Raw genomic sequence first — 14,866 nt, forward strand, 5'->3', positions numbered from 1 at the left:
CCACACTCCAACCTCCTGCCCTAGTACTGAGGCCCCTCCCATACACCCAAACTGCTGCTGCTGCTGGTCCAGGGACTCCCCGGCTTGGGCAGCCCCTGAGCCACAACTAACTGCTGCAGAAGTCATGTAGGTCATGGAAAAATCACAGAATCCGTGACTTCCGTGACCTCCATGACAGACATGCAGCCTTATTCATCATCATTAAATCTCATCCTGCAGCTATTCCACCACATTCATATATGAGCACATGCGCTCTCTCTCACATATTTGCTTATGTCTGTACTTTGCTGAGTACTTTACTGAGTCTTATAAGATTTACCAAAACAGACCTTGGAAGTACATGGCGCCACAAAGAAGCTAAAATGAATATCTAGCTTATAGCATCTCCTAGTAATTTTCTGAAGGGGAAGAGCTAAGGGGAGAACAGATTCCCTAAATGACAAGTCTGTGATAGGAGGTGATGAAATAAAATCATTGGTATGTGATCTGGATTCCAGCACGTGGCCTAATCAAATGGCAGGACAAGTTAAATGACGTTTTTGTCCTCAGCACTGGATGTGGAGCATGCAGCACAAAATAAAGATCTACTGTGTCCTTTCAACGAGTGTTTTATAATCTCAGAATTCAGGACTCTGCCAATAGTAGTTGCAGTAACACAGTTAGCTTTCAATTCACACTCCTTTTAAGAGCAGGTGTCAGCTTCAATTACTGTTCTACAAATTCATTTTAGTCAGTTAATGAAATCCACTGGAGAATCATATTGATATGATTCTCCAGCTGTCTGTCGAAAGCCTTATATAACATGTTCCTTCTCACCCCGTGGGAAAATTTGTTCCAAATATGCTTTAGACTTCACAAGTCATTCAAGCAGGGCATCAGAGAGTTGTATGTTATCAAGTTATGGTGCCATAATGCAGGAATTATGAAGTTATTAAGGATGTATGATTAAAATTATCATTGCATCTTCATGTGAAGAAATTTTCACTCAACAATAACAGTGAAAGTCAAAATCCACTGGGCGTTGAAGGTGAAGGCAGATGTTAATCTTCCACAATTAAGTTTTTGTTCTTTTTGCTGTTAAATAGTATTTTCTTGTCATTCCCACACAACCTTTTGTTCCTGAGTGCTTGTTCTTGTGAATATTCCACGCTAGGTGTGCAAGCACCCCACACACCTGATATTGGAGATTTTATTGCTAGTCATGTTCATTTGGTCTGCATGCGTACATTGACAAGCCTTGTGCCTCATTCCAAGAGTATAAACTTTGGAGTGGGGCAGAACCAAGCGCCATTTGAATTTCTTCTTACCGCTCTTGGCCTCAGACAGAGTGCTTTGGTGTTCGCACTCCTTCAGCTTAGCCTGTAGAGTTTTGTAACTAGTATTTTAGATCACTTTCCATACAGTTTTTTCTATATATAGTACAAGTTGGTGGAATATTGCCCTTTGGTACTGACACTAACAGTCTATATAGTTTGAGGGAGTTTTCACTTCCATCATGACTCCCCTCTCTTTGTTGTTAGCTCCAGGCCAGTTTTCCTTGTAATAACCAAATCCCTCAGCTTTCCGTTTTGTGCATCTTGTGAGGAAGACTTTCCCTTTAATGCTGGTCATACACGCAGCCTTTTTTGTTTGAGGCTAGAGCCTGTTTTATAGTCAATCAATGCTGGTGAAATTCTCTTGTGCCGCGCAAGTAGAGGGAGCTCAGGTTCATTTGAGACTTGTTGGTCCTCTGGTACCATGTACCTAATTTGTACTAGTTCAGGTGAAGGAGTGGGGCCCTGCCTTAGGGATGTTCTATGGGATTGTAAGCATGCGGACTCACCCCTGCGGCGCCTCCTGCTGGTGGTCTCAGGGAATTAGTTCTCCAGCTGTTGGAGCACCCTCTGCAGGCCGGTGTCCTGCTACCGCTTGGCCCCTGTGTCCCTCCCATACCTGGTGCCCTGTTATCTGGGGCACTGCCCCTTGGCAGTAACCCGTCAGTCTTATGGTCTCCCCTCGCCAGGGAACCCCCACCTGCTATCCCCACCTCTCCTCAGTGTACAGCTACTGCCAGTCATTGTCTAGCCCCCAGTCCCTGGGGCAGACTGCAATATCAGCCTACTCATCACAGGCAAGGTTGGGTTTGGACCTGCTGCCTTTGCTTACCCCTGGGCTGCCCTCTGCAACCACCAGTACCTGTTGGCCTTATGCTAAGCCGCAGCCTGGGGCTTTCCAGGCTGGAGACTCACCAGACCCTCTGCCTTGCCCCAGCTCTGCTCTACTCAGGTACCCCGTGTCTAGCTCCCTGCAGCCAGGCCCATCTCCCTCTACAGCTAGAGAGAGACTCTCTTGAGTTCTGACTCACAGCCTCTTATAGGGGCCAGCTGGGCCTGATTAGGGCATGGCCACAGCTGAGCCTACTTTCCCCAATCAACCCAGGCTTCTTGCCCCACCCACAGCCCTCTCCTGGGCTGTTTTAAGCCCTTCAGAACAGGAGCGGTGTAAGCACCCAGCTACAGGGATGAAGTGCTTGGTATTGGCTTCTGTGGCACTGATAATTTGCTTGGTGGCTTAAAAATCTATGAATCTATGAGCCTTAACTGATTTAGCCCAGGCCCTTCTTTTAAAATGTTTACTGATACATTTTAATATTTGATCCCAAGCTGCATTCTAACACCGCATCTACAGAAATAACCACCAGCTGAGTACTTCTATTTTCTGTGCCAAGGCGGCAGTTTAACGCTTACACAGAATTTGACATGAATACAGTTTGCATTTTACAATAACTGAATTTCCTGCAACTCATTCAGAAGCAGTGCTGAATGCTCGCTAGTATGGGGGTAGATGAAATATTATTTTTGATGTCTATCAAATATATAAGCACTTTCATCCACATTTCATTATTCTGGTATCTTATATTGTTACTTCAGCACAATATATAGACTAGTAACCCAAAGTACAGTTTCTTAAAGGGATTGGTGAAAACTACTTTGTTTTTAGATGCAAACAATGCTGCTCATTCTTCTGGCGGAGGAAGAAAAGAGAATGCGGTTCAGTGGTTGCTATGATGCTAAATGAAATTTGGAAGCAAGAAGCTGAAAAACCCCTTAGCTGCAGATGTCTGCCATAGTTGCCTCACACAGTGACAAGCTGTTGAGCAATATTAGCCCAGCTGTTAACACCCACAGAATAGTGCTGAGGCTAAGCATTAATCTTACTTTGCGGCTTTTGTCAGTGATACATAGGGGTAGATAGATTGTAACTGATCGCCAGACCAGCAGGAAAATGTTAATGGACGGGTAGTAACGCAGTCTTTTTCTATAGCCAAGATACAAATTCATAGGCTGACTAGTGGCAAATTCCACATTAGCCTGGGAGAAGGTTTGTAAACATCACAGATTGCTGAGATTACACCATTCATATATTGTAGAAGATTGGTGAATCACATTAATGCCAGAGAGAGAGCCACTGCAAACGATCACGTGTTGTGAATTAGTAAGAAAGTGAACCAGCACATGAAAAAAAAATAAAGACCTTGCATCATAAATTCTATTTTGTACATTTGTTTTCACAGATGTGGCCTAGTTTTAATTTGATAAGTATACTCGTAAATATAACACTGGGCCAGATTCTCAACTGCTGTAAATTGGCCTAACTCCATTGATTTCCATGGAGCAACACTAATTTATGCCAGGTGGAGAGCTGGCCCAGTATATTTTGTTAAAGTAACAAAAGCCTATTCATATAAGACTTCATTAATAGCCCTTGGTTATTAATGCTTTGTTATCTCTTGGGGCAGGGAATGTTTTCTGTTCTGCATTTGTACAGCATCTAGCACATGACTCGTGTTCCTACGTGCTATGCTAATACAAATAATAATAATGATGTTTGGCTGAAAAATAAAGTGGTGACACCATTACTGGGGAGAATTATTGGGTTTGCAAATGAGTGAAATAATAAATAATGCAACAACACTGGATGTCAGATAATCAGAAATAAGATCCACAGTTGTGTGCAAAATGTATGTGTGGGCATATACCCCCCCCTTTGCCTTTGTGACAACTAACAGAAGTGTCCAGATCACGGGCCCTGGTTCTCATGGGGGACTTCAATCACCCTGACATTTGTTGAGAGAGCAATACAGCAGTGCACAGACAATCCGGGAAGTTTTCGGAGAGTGATGGGGACAACTTCCTGGTGCAAGTGTTGGAGGAACTGGGCAGCACAGTATGGGGAGGAGGTGAGTAGCCCTCAGTGGTGAAAGAACAGGTTAAGGACTCTTTGGAAAAGCTGGACATGCACAAGTCTGTGGGGCCAGATCTAATGCATCTGAGGGTGCTAAGGGAGTTGGCTGATGTGATTGCAAAGCCATTGCCATTATCTTTGAAAACTTGTGGAGATCGGTGGAGGTCCCAGATGACTGGAAAAAGGCAAATTTAGTTTCCATCTTTAAAAAGGGAATAAGGAGAATCTGGGAATCTACAGACTGGTGAGCATCACCTCAGTCCCTGGAAAAATCATAGAGCAGGTCCTCAAGGAACCCATTTTGAAGCACTTGGCGGAGAGGAAGGTGATCAGGATCAGTCAACATGGATTCACCAAGGGCAAGTCATGCCTGACCAATCTGATTGCCTGTTATGATGAGATAACAGGCTCTGTGGATATGTGGAAAGCGGCGGGCATGATATAGCTTGACTTTAGCGAGGCTTTTGATACAGTCTTCCATAGTATTCTTGCCAGCAAGTTAAAAAAGTATGTATTGGATGAATGGACTATAAGGTGGATAGGAAGGGGGCTAGATTGTCGGGCTCAATGGGTAGTGATCAACAGCTAGATGTCTAGTTGGCAGCCAGTATCAAGCAGAGTGCCCCAGGGGTCTGTTCTGTGGCTGGTTTTGTTCAACATCTTCATTAATGATCTGAATGATGGGATGGATTGCACCCTCAGCAAGTTCACGAATGACACTAAGCTGAGGGGAGAGGTAGATATGCTGGAGGGTAGGGATAGGATCCAAAGTGACCTAAACAAATTGGAGGATTGGGCCAAAAGAAATCCAGTGTGGTTCAACAAGGACAAGTGCAGAGTTCTGCACTTAGGACGGAAGAATCCCATGCACTGCTACAGGCTGGGAACTGACTAGCTAAGTGGCAATTCTGCAGAAAAGGACCTAGGGATTACAGTGGATGCGAAGCTGGATAGGAGTCAACAGTGTGCCCTTGTTGCCAAGAAGGCTAACGGCATATTTGGCTGCATTAGTAGGAGCATTGCCAACAAATTGAGGGAAGTGATTATTCCCCTCTATTTGGCGCTGGTGAGGCCACATCCAGAGTACTGCATCCAGTTTTGGGCCCCCCACTACACAAAGGATGTGGACAAATTGGAGAGAGTCTAGCAGAGGGCAATGAAAATGATTAGGGGGCTGGGGCACATGACTTATGAGGAAAGGCTGAGGGAACTGGGCTTATTTAGTCTGCAGAAGAGACGAGTGAGGGGGGATTTGATAGCAGCCTTCAACTACCTGAAGGGGGGTTCCAAACAGGATGGAGCTAGGCTGTTCTCAGTGGTGGCAGATGACAGAAACAAGGAACAATGGTCTCAAGTTGCAGTGGGGGAGGTCTAGGCTGGATATTAGGAAAAAACTATTTCACTTGGAGGGTGGAGAAGCACTGGAATGTGTTACCTAGGGAGGTGGTGGACTCTCCATCCTTAGAGGTTTTTAAGACCTGGCTGGGATGATTTGCTTTGAGCAGGGGATTGGACTAGATGACCTCCTGAGGTCTCCGCCAACCCTAACCGTCTATGATTCTATGAGTGTGACCACTAGTATTCACACACAAATTGCACCTTTAACCTTCAGACACTCAAGTGCCTTATTTGAATGCACAATTGCAGTAACTACCTGCACCAACGTAGTGAAGACTCCTGTGCATGTGCCTCGATGAGACTCAACATGGATGCAGACATTAACACTAGTGCACTTCGATACAGGATCAGAGCTATAATGAAGATATTATTGATATCAGCTCCCAGTGATCTTGATTCTGGTGTCAGACTGTTTTTTACACCAGTGTAAATCTTTTGATTTCAGAGGAGTCACCCCTGATTTTTGAAGTTGGATAGTAAAATCCATTTGAAATTTTCTGGCATAGATTCCTGCTCTCACCCTCCTGTCCCCCACCCCATACCCCTAGGAAATATGCTTTATGGCAGCTGCCTTTTCCTAGGATCTCAAAGCCAAATGGCACCTAATGATTTCTCTCGAGGAAGCAGATGTTAAAATTTTTGACACATGCTCCTTTGTTGTCAGCCTTTCAACATTTGTTGCCTAATCCCATTGGTATTCATTTTATACAGATTAGCTTTCCTGGATGCTAATTTGCATGCTCTATCAACCTAAACAGAAAAGATATAGTCCACAGATCACATTTATTAGCAGCAGCATGCTCCTGAGGTGCCCATTTACTTCATTTCACATCTCTAAATCGATGGGAGGGGCTAAGAATTAACCATGTTCCTTTTAAGAGGAAGAGAGCAGTCACTAAAAGGAGTGATGCAGTAAGAATTACTTCAAAATATTTTCTCATTAATTTATGTTAACCCCTCGAAGTGCTGTAATATTGCTGCAGAAGATGGTTTAAAGTTATTTTCAAAAAGAAACCCTATTTAACCCTTTGAAATCAGCTATACCTCAGATAACCAGCATCTGAGCATTAGCTAATTTCCAAGGTGCTAATTTCTCCATTAATGGGTGCCAGTGGCAGGGAGGAGTGAGACTCTCTAGTTCTCGGGGACATGGATGAGTCAGATCTCGTACCTGTGGGGACACCAGACTGGTCCCATACCTATCTATACTGTTTCCCATCTCCACCTGCTGTCAGTTCCTAACTCATCCCTTGTGTCAGGAATCAGCCAGGGAAGACAACACAGAGTTGAAGGGCAAGGCAGAAGTGGGGATGAATAATGTGGAAGGAACAAGACGGGAAGGAAGGGAAGTGGGAGGAGGTGTTCAGTTCCTATTGTGTGTGAGATCAAAACAGTAATACATTCTTCAGTTAAAGGAACCTTTGAAACATGCTGGGGGCTGATGCCATCTGTAAGCCCTACAATGCATCATTCTATGATTTTTAGGGAATCCTTTATATTCTAATGAGGATACTTAGTGTTTCCAGTTACACTCAGGAAAAAATAAATAAACTGCAAATAAAACTTTTTTTCATAATTGTAACAGCCATTACTGCTTTCCAAGGAAAACCAGAATTCACATTACATGGGAATTCAAGAGTCATTTAGAATCATGTCCCTTCTGGGCTCTTAGTATTCAATGCTGATATAACATGGTGTTGGGGTGATGTTGATTGTCCTCTGGAATTCACTGAACAGTACCATGATATTGGGCACAAAGCTGTTTTCTCTGTTTATGTGCTGTGCTCTTCCCTCACTCGCTCCTTTCATTATAGTGCTGTCATTATGGGGTTATTCCTGCCTCTTCAGCTAGTTGTGCTGTCAAGTTAGGATTAACAGCAACACCAGGGGTGCTAGCAGCGTGGCTTAGCACTGACGTTGTTCATGAATAGAAGAGGGGAGTTTGATTCCCGCTTCTGAGCATTTAAACAAATATTTGTAGGGAAACCAGCTGCATTAAAAGTCTGGTCAGCGGCACAGCAGGGCTAAGAAGCAGCGGCATGTCCCCGTTCTGACTCCTAGGCATAGGGGCAGCCAGGGGATTCCGCAGGCACCATCCCTGTAGCTTCCATTAGCCACAGTTCCCAGCCAATGGGAGCTGCAGAACTGGTGCTTGGGATGAGGGCAGTGTGTGGAGCCCTCTGGCTGCCCTTATATGTAGGAGTCAGAGGCAGGACATACTACTGCTTCCGGGAGCCGCTTGAGGTAAGAGCAGCCCAGAGCCTGCACCCTGACTGCCTCTCATGCCCCAACTTTGTGCCCCAGCTCTGATCCCACTCCTGCCCTCCAAACCTGTTGGTCCCAGCCCAGAGCCCCCTCCTGCACCCTGAACCTCTCATTTCTGGCCCTACCCCAGAGCCCGTGCCCCCAGCCCTGACCCTGTACCCCCTCCCACTCCCCAGCCCCTTGCCTCAACTCGGAGCCCCCTCCCATATTCCAAACCCCTCAGCTCCACCCCTCAGCCCAGAGCACCCCAAACCTCTCATCCCCATCCCAGAGTCTGCACCCTCAGCTGGAGCCCTCACATCCCCCACCCCCGCACCCTAACCACCTGCCCCAGCCCAGAGCCCCCTCCCACACTCCAAACCCTTCAGCCCCATCCCAGAACCCCACCCTGCACCCCAAATCCCTCATCCCTGGCCCTACCCCAGAGCCTGCACCCCCAGCCAATGCCCTCACCACCTCCCGCACCCCAACCCCTGAGCCAGCCCGGTGGAAATGAGCAAGTGAGTGAAGGTGGGGAGAGTGAGTGACAGAGGGTGGGGGGATGGAGTGAGCAGGAGGCGGGGACTTCAGAGGAGAGGCGGGGTAAGGGTGTTTGGCTTTGTATGAGTAGAAAGTTGGCAACCCTATGGCTACTGTGATTCCTCCCTCTATGAGACAGCAAACATGGAAGGGCATGCTCAGTCCTGTCATGGCACTGGGCAGCTCCTGCCTACCACTGAAGGGATAGATTAGATGTTCCCGATGCCATGAGGGTGCTGATTGCCAAGGTGCAGGTGTCAGGTGCAATATGTGACAAAGACCCAATATAAGGGACAACAAAAAATGTATTCATGCTAGAACCTTTAAATGGTTTCTGAGTTCTTTCTTTAGTATATGGGACTTCTTATTCACCTGATATTTTCTCTCTGTCGTAAAGAATTTTTAACATCAAAAGGTACAGGGCATCAAATGTGCCGAACATGGATATCTTGGGGGGTAAAATGAATGACAGCCCTCTAGCAGTAGGTTGAGAGCACTAGTACAGTGGCCCCAGGAGAATGGATGCTACGAATTTATGACAAATAAATTAACATGTCAGATAAAGCCCTCAAGATATATAAAGAAACCTTATTCAAGAGTGCCTGGCTGCCAGAATGAATTTCCAGGGAAAATCCTCTAGAACAGTAGCATCTGTTCATTACTGAAATACTGGCAAAGATACACAAATGCCATTGGGAGGACAGGCTGCACTATAAAACTTCTGCTAACCGAAGGGTTATGCAAGCAAATTTCTGCAAGGAATCCCATTTGGCCTGCTGCTATTTTGGCCAACTGCGGAAAATCATTGCTTCTGATGGGGGAAACCATGCAACTCTGATAGTAAAACAAACAAAAGAAACTCAGAGACCATTAAGTTTGCATGCTTCAATGTTGAAAAGAAAAGCAATGACAAATATAAGGTTGCACATGCAGCCACAACTCATCTAACACTGTCCTGCTGTGCAGTCTCATACAATCACATACTCTTGCTCAAATAATACACTACCAGTTATTTACTTTAAAACCAAACCTGATTGCATCTGGAGAGGAGGTTTCCAGGGCCCCTTGTGAGGGATTCACCTGTCTCTTAAAATTATTCAGGCTGGATGCTATGCTGTATGTTTCAGCATATTTTTCAGGAACAAAGTATAAATATTTCTGCACAATGACTTTTAGTGCTGTATTAGGCCCCCAGTCCTGCAATGAGCTCTGCATGACTACTAAAGTTGGACAGTTTTAAATCAGCAGCTCTGCATAACTTACATCCAAGAGTTTTAAGGGAGCTCAGTGGATCAATAATACTGATTTTCAGTAAGTCTTGGAACAACAGGGAAGTTCCAGAAGACTGGAAGAAAGCTAATATGCCAATATTTAAAAACGATAAAAGGAATGACCGAGGTAATTATAGGCTTGTGTCTCAGGATGCTCACGCCCCTGGGCTATGCCTCCTAGGGGCTGCTCTGGGAATAGCTCTCTTCTAGGTCTGACACTTCCTCTTGCAGTCGCTCCTCTTGTTGTCCTCTCTCTGGCCCCTTTCTCGCACCAAGAACTGCAGCTTTCCTTTTTGTGACAGCCCTCTGGCCAGGTCACTATGTGGTTTCCCCTTCCAGACCTGCTGCCTTGGCACTACCACTTTGTCAGTGGCTGGTAGGGGAACCTGGCCCACCCACTACTCGAGGTTCCAGCCTGGGGATCCTGTAACATGCCACCAAGGTCTGCTCAGTCTCCACCCTCACTGTTCTCTTCCTGGGTTGCTTCCTATCCACCTCCCACAGGCTTTGTTCTCACCGCTTCCCTCTTCTGAGCAGGCCCTTCCCTCAGAGTCAGTGTGCTTCTCTTTCCCTGGGGTCCCTCCTTCCCTCTCTTATGCACAGAGAGTGGCTGCAGACTTCCTCACTGCCACCATTTCTGTTGCCAGCTTCCTGGCTTTATACTAACCCAGCTACTCCTGCTCAGCTGAGCTCCACCTTCCAATCAGGGGGTGCTTGTCCAGCCTAAGCCCCTCATATTTGGCCTATCACATTAAGTGGCCCTTTCTCAGCTTCCTCAGGAATGGTGTGGGGTGAACATCCCATCACAGCCTGCCAGTCTGACATCAATCCCAGACAAGATAATGGAGCAGTTGATATGGGAGTCGATTAATAAAGAATTAAAGGAGGGTACTATAATAAATGCCATTCAACATGGATTTATGGAAAATAGATTCTGTCAGACTAACTTGATAGCTTTTTGATGCAATAAGTTTGATAAAGGTAATAGTGTTAATGTAATATACTTGGCCTTCTGCAAGGCATTTAACTTCGTACCACCTGACATTTTGATTAAAAAAACTAGAAAGATATAAAATTAACATGGCACATGTTAAATGGATGGCTAACTGATGGCTAACCGAGGTCTCAAAATATAACTGTAAACAGTCATCGAACAGGTGTGTTTCTAGTGGGGATTGGTTCTTGGCTGTATGCTGTTCAACATTTTATTAATGACCTCAAAGAAAACATAAAATCATCATGGATTAAGTTTGCAGATGAACAAAAATTGAGAGTGTCATAACTAATGAAGAGGATAGGTCACTGATTAAACATTATCTGGATTGCTTAGTAAGCAATATTTATTTTAGTATGGCTAAATGTAAATGTATACTTCTTGGAACAAGGAATGCAGGATACTTACAGGATGAAGGACTCTATCCTGGGAAGCAGTGACTCTGAAAAAAGATCTAGGGGTCATGGTGGATAATCAGATGAACATGAGCTCCCAGTGTGATGCTGTGCCCGAAAGGGCTAACGCAATGCTTGGATGCATAAATGGGAATTTCAAGTGAAACTAGAGAGGTTATTTTACAGCTGTATTTGTCACTAGTTTGACTGCTGCTAGAATACAGTGTCCAGTTCTGGTGTCCATAATTCAAGAAGGATTTTGATCAATTGAGAAGAGTTCAGAGAAGAGCTATGAGAATGATTAACATGCTGTGTAGGGATAGACTCAAGGAGCTCAATCTATGTAGCATCATAAAGAGAAAGTTAAGGGGAGGTTTGATTACAGTCTATAAGTACCTAGTGGAGAACACATATTTAACAGTAGGCTCTTCAATCTAACAGACAAAAGTATATAACACAATCCAATGGCAGGAAGTTGAAGCTAGATGAAGTCAGACTGGTAATAAGGTGTTAACTTCTAACAGTGAGGGTAAATAACCATTGGAATAACTTACCAAGGGCATGGTGGAGTCTCCATCAGTGGCAATTTTTAAAACAAGATTGGATGTTCTTCTAAAAGATCTGCTCCGGGAATTATTTCGGGGAAGTTCTATGGCCTGTGTTATACTGGAGGTCAGACTAGATGATCACAGTGGTCCCTTCTGCTTGGAACCTATTAAATCTGTAAATGGATCCACATGGAGCTCACTGAAGAGTCTAGGGCTACGTTTGTTTTCCAAGTGGCGCTACCTCCCTTCTTGGTCATCTTTATGAGAAGGCTGTTTTGTTCAAAAGGTAAAATGAATAGAATCCCCTCTGCAAACACCTGCACCCCGGCAGATGGGTTTATGACAGTCTAAAGAGGAAAGTTACTACAAGATCCTCTTGTTAAAAAATTGGTAGCATGACACTGACTGTAGCACTCTGTTACTTATGGATTTTTATATGTATCGTTACATTTTTTGCTTTGTTTTTTTTTTTAAATCAATGTGTAACCCGTCTGCCCCTCTGAGTTGGCAGCAACAAGGGCCGGGTTCAGTATCCAGGGGTTCCGTTTCAGTAACACAATGCATAACCGGCTCGAGCCCCCACCCGTGACCTGGGACAACTTACATACCACACAAATCCTTCCTGGGCGCCTCTAGGAGGCAATACTTCCCTCTGCAAGCACGGAGTCTGCAGTGTCAAAACCTTTTAAATAAAGGGAAGGAACTTCATGCAGCATCCCCTTTGAGAACACCACAAACAGGAGTTATAACAAAACCATAAACAAAAACCCACACCCCAGTACATTTGGCAATGTCTTTTCCCTTCAGGTCTTAACGTTCAATCACTCCAAAGTCCAACAACCCAAGTCTCTTGCTCAATGCCACCCCAGAATCAAAGTTATCTGTAGGGTCTTCCCCCCAGCCTAGGTGAAAGGGGCACCTATACGTGGTCCAGGGCAAACTGCCCTGCTCTCCGTGGTAGATCTGCTTCCGCGCCTCTCCACGAACTGCTCCGTCTTACCAGCTGCTTCACTCTGCTCCTCCAGCCATCGCTTCACAAAACTGTTCTGCTCCACCAGCTGCCTCCGTGAGCATGCTCCAGTTGTTCCCTGCAAAACTGCTTGACCCTCCGCGCGCTCCGTGGGCCACTCCACCTGTTCCACAGCTACTCCACTCTGCCAGCCGCTCCGCTCCACTCCACCAGCTGTCCCGTGGTTCGCTTCAGCCATCTCCACAAACTGCTCCACTCCACCAACTGCTCTGTTCTGCCGTATAGCTTCAGGCTCCCCCACTAGTTAGCACAGTACTCAGTGCTCCTAGCTCAGTAATTTCAGCTCTTTTGTGATTTCAACTCTTAGTGATCTCAGCACATTGTAGGAGAGTCCCAGTGCTAGTGCACCATTTGCCCAAAGTGAGTTCAGCTCAGTAACCTGTATCTAGATTCTTACGGGAATAAAAAGTCAACTCTGATATTCCACAGTGGAGAGAGGAGAGGTGGAACTGGTGCATCTGGCTCCACAAGGAGACTGCACCACCAGGCACAGATACCTGTCCCCACCCTCTCTCAATTCAGTGGGTTTTGGAACCTATGTCCCTTGTCTAGCAAGTACCACCAACTGAGGTTGAGTCATTTCTGTCACAAAGCAGTCCCACAGCTCCCCATGCACACAATCATGGAGACAAACTTTTTTTTTTCCTCCTGCCCCAATAACAAAGAAATTGGGAATCCCAGAGCTGTTAAAATCACCATTCCAAGCTGCTGTGGGCTTATGCTAAATTGAGGGTGGATGCCAATGCAAATCTGTCCACACCTTTTGAGATTCTTGACATTCTTTCCACACTCCCTACAATTCACCACCAGATGTCAGGATACAGCTCATCCTGACTCTGCTTACAAATGAATAATCTTACAGTGTTCAACTGGAATCTTTGTGTAAACCAGTATTAGGTAACCATGAGTGTATTTTTCATCGCGGAAGTACAGAAAGAAGGGAGAGTGTTGTTATAGTAGAAGAATAATGTCTGTTCAGTTCTCATTGCATCTTGTACAACAGTCTTTTTGATAAGAGTTTAAGGGATGATTTATGAATAGTGTATATTCACACTATGCCACTGGCAAATTGTTTATTTTTTATAAAATCCAGCGGCTGTAAATATGTATGTGTGAACTGGAATCACTGTAGAGTGTGTTATAAAGTAGTTTATCAAATTAGACATTAAGAGTGAAATCCTGGCTTCACTGACGACGATGGCAAAGGTCTCACTGACTTCAGAAGTGTCAGGATTTCATCTCAGGACTCTTGTTCATATTAAAAATGCCCATAGGGAAATTCCATAGTGAGCTTTGTTCTATGCAAATTACGTACATAGTTACACTTCGATCTTAAGCTGAAAGCCATTTTGTTTGAGAGCTACAATACCTTAACAGAGCAATGTCTCTTGCTAGATATTTTAATATGTAAAATGGATTAACTTGTGAGTAACTTTTATGTTACATTTGTCTGTAGATCAGCAATTCAGAAGCTGGGAGCAGAAGTATTTGAAAAGGTTTACAGCTATCTTAAGAAAGCAAGACAGCAGAATGCAAGTGAAGATGAGATCCGAGAATGCCTGGAGAAAGTTGTTTCTAGAGCAAGCGACTGTTTTGAAGTGGATCAACTTCTCTACTTTGAGGATCAGCTGCTTGCCTTAGCTCCAGTGTAAAATGTACATCAGAAATGGCCAACACTGGAGACGTGAAAACGCCGAGCTACACCCTTATGGGACAGCAAACAAGTACTGTATTATTGGGGGGCCAGGGAGGCGCACATCATGGTGACAGTCTTTTTTCCCCACTTGTTTTATTGCATCAACAAGTGTATTCCCTTAAGTCCAGATTCTTCACCCACGGGTTGTTCCCATTGACTTTAATGGTGCACAATCAGGGTCCCAGTGATGTCAATGAGAGTTTTGCCGCTAATTTCTATGGTAGCAGCAGTGGGCTCTGATCCAGCAAGACATTAAGCACATACTTAAATGTTTTGCTGGGTTTGGCCGTGAACAGCAGTGTGTGCTCTGTTGAAGGCCTGTATTTCACCTGAGTGCCCTTTGAAAGAGCCATGCAAAAGAGGGAGCAAGAGAGACAGGAGGCCTGACCTGAAGCCTGCTGAAATCCATGAAAATGTTTCTATGAACTTCTGTGGATTTTGGATCAAGCCCATAATGTACAACTAGAAAAATAAATCCATTTTGGCTTCTTCACAGATCTTGTTAACTTTTTATCTCCATATTTAT

At 44.9% G+C, this 14,866-nt stretch overlaps 1 protein-coding gene across 6 annotated transcripts in view; it reads left to right on the forward strand.

Annotated features, from left to right (window-relative positions):
• Positions 1-14,640, forward strand: part of NEK11 (NIMA related kinase 11) — a 194,273-nt gene extending 179,633 nt beyond the window's left edge. For all 6 annotated transcript variants that reach the window (XM_075062499.1, XM_075062500.1, XM_075062504.1 and 3 more), the window contains one exon: positions 14,101-14,640. In XM_075062499.1, the coding sequence (XP_074918600.1) occupies positions 14,101-14,296 (196 nt within the window). In that variant the 3' untranslated portion in view covers positions 14,297-14,640. The remainder of the gene's footprint in view (positions 1-14,100) is intronic.
• The last annotated feature ends 226 nt before the right edge of the window (positions 14,641-14,866 follow it).

The sequence above is a fragment of the Chelonoidis abingdonii genome, chromosome 2, assembly GCF_003597395.2.
Source record: "Chelonoidis abingdonii isolate Lonesome George chromosome 2, CheloAbing_2.0, whole genome shotgun sequence".
Lineage (NCBI taxonomy): Eukaryota > Metazoa > Chordata > Testudines > Testudinidae > Chelonoidis > Chelonoidis abingdonii.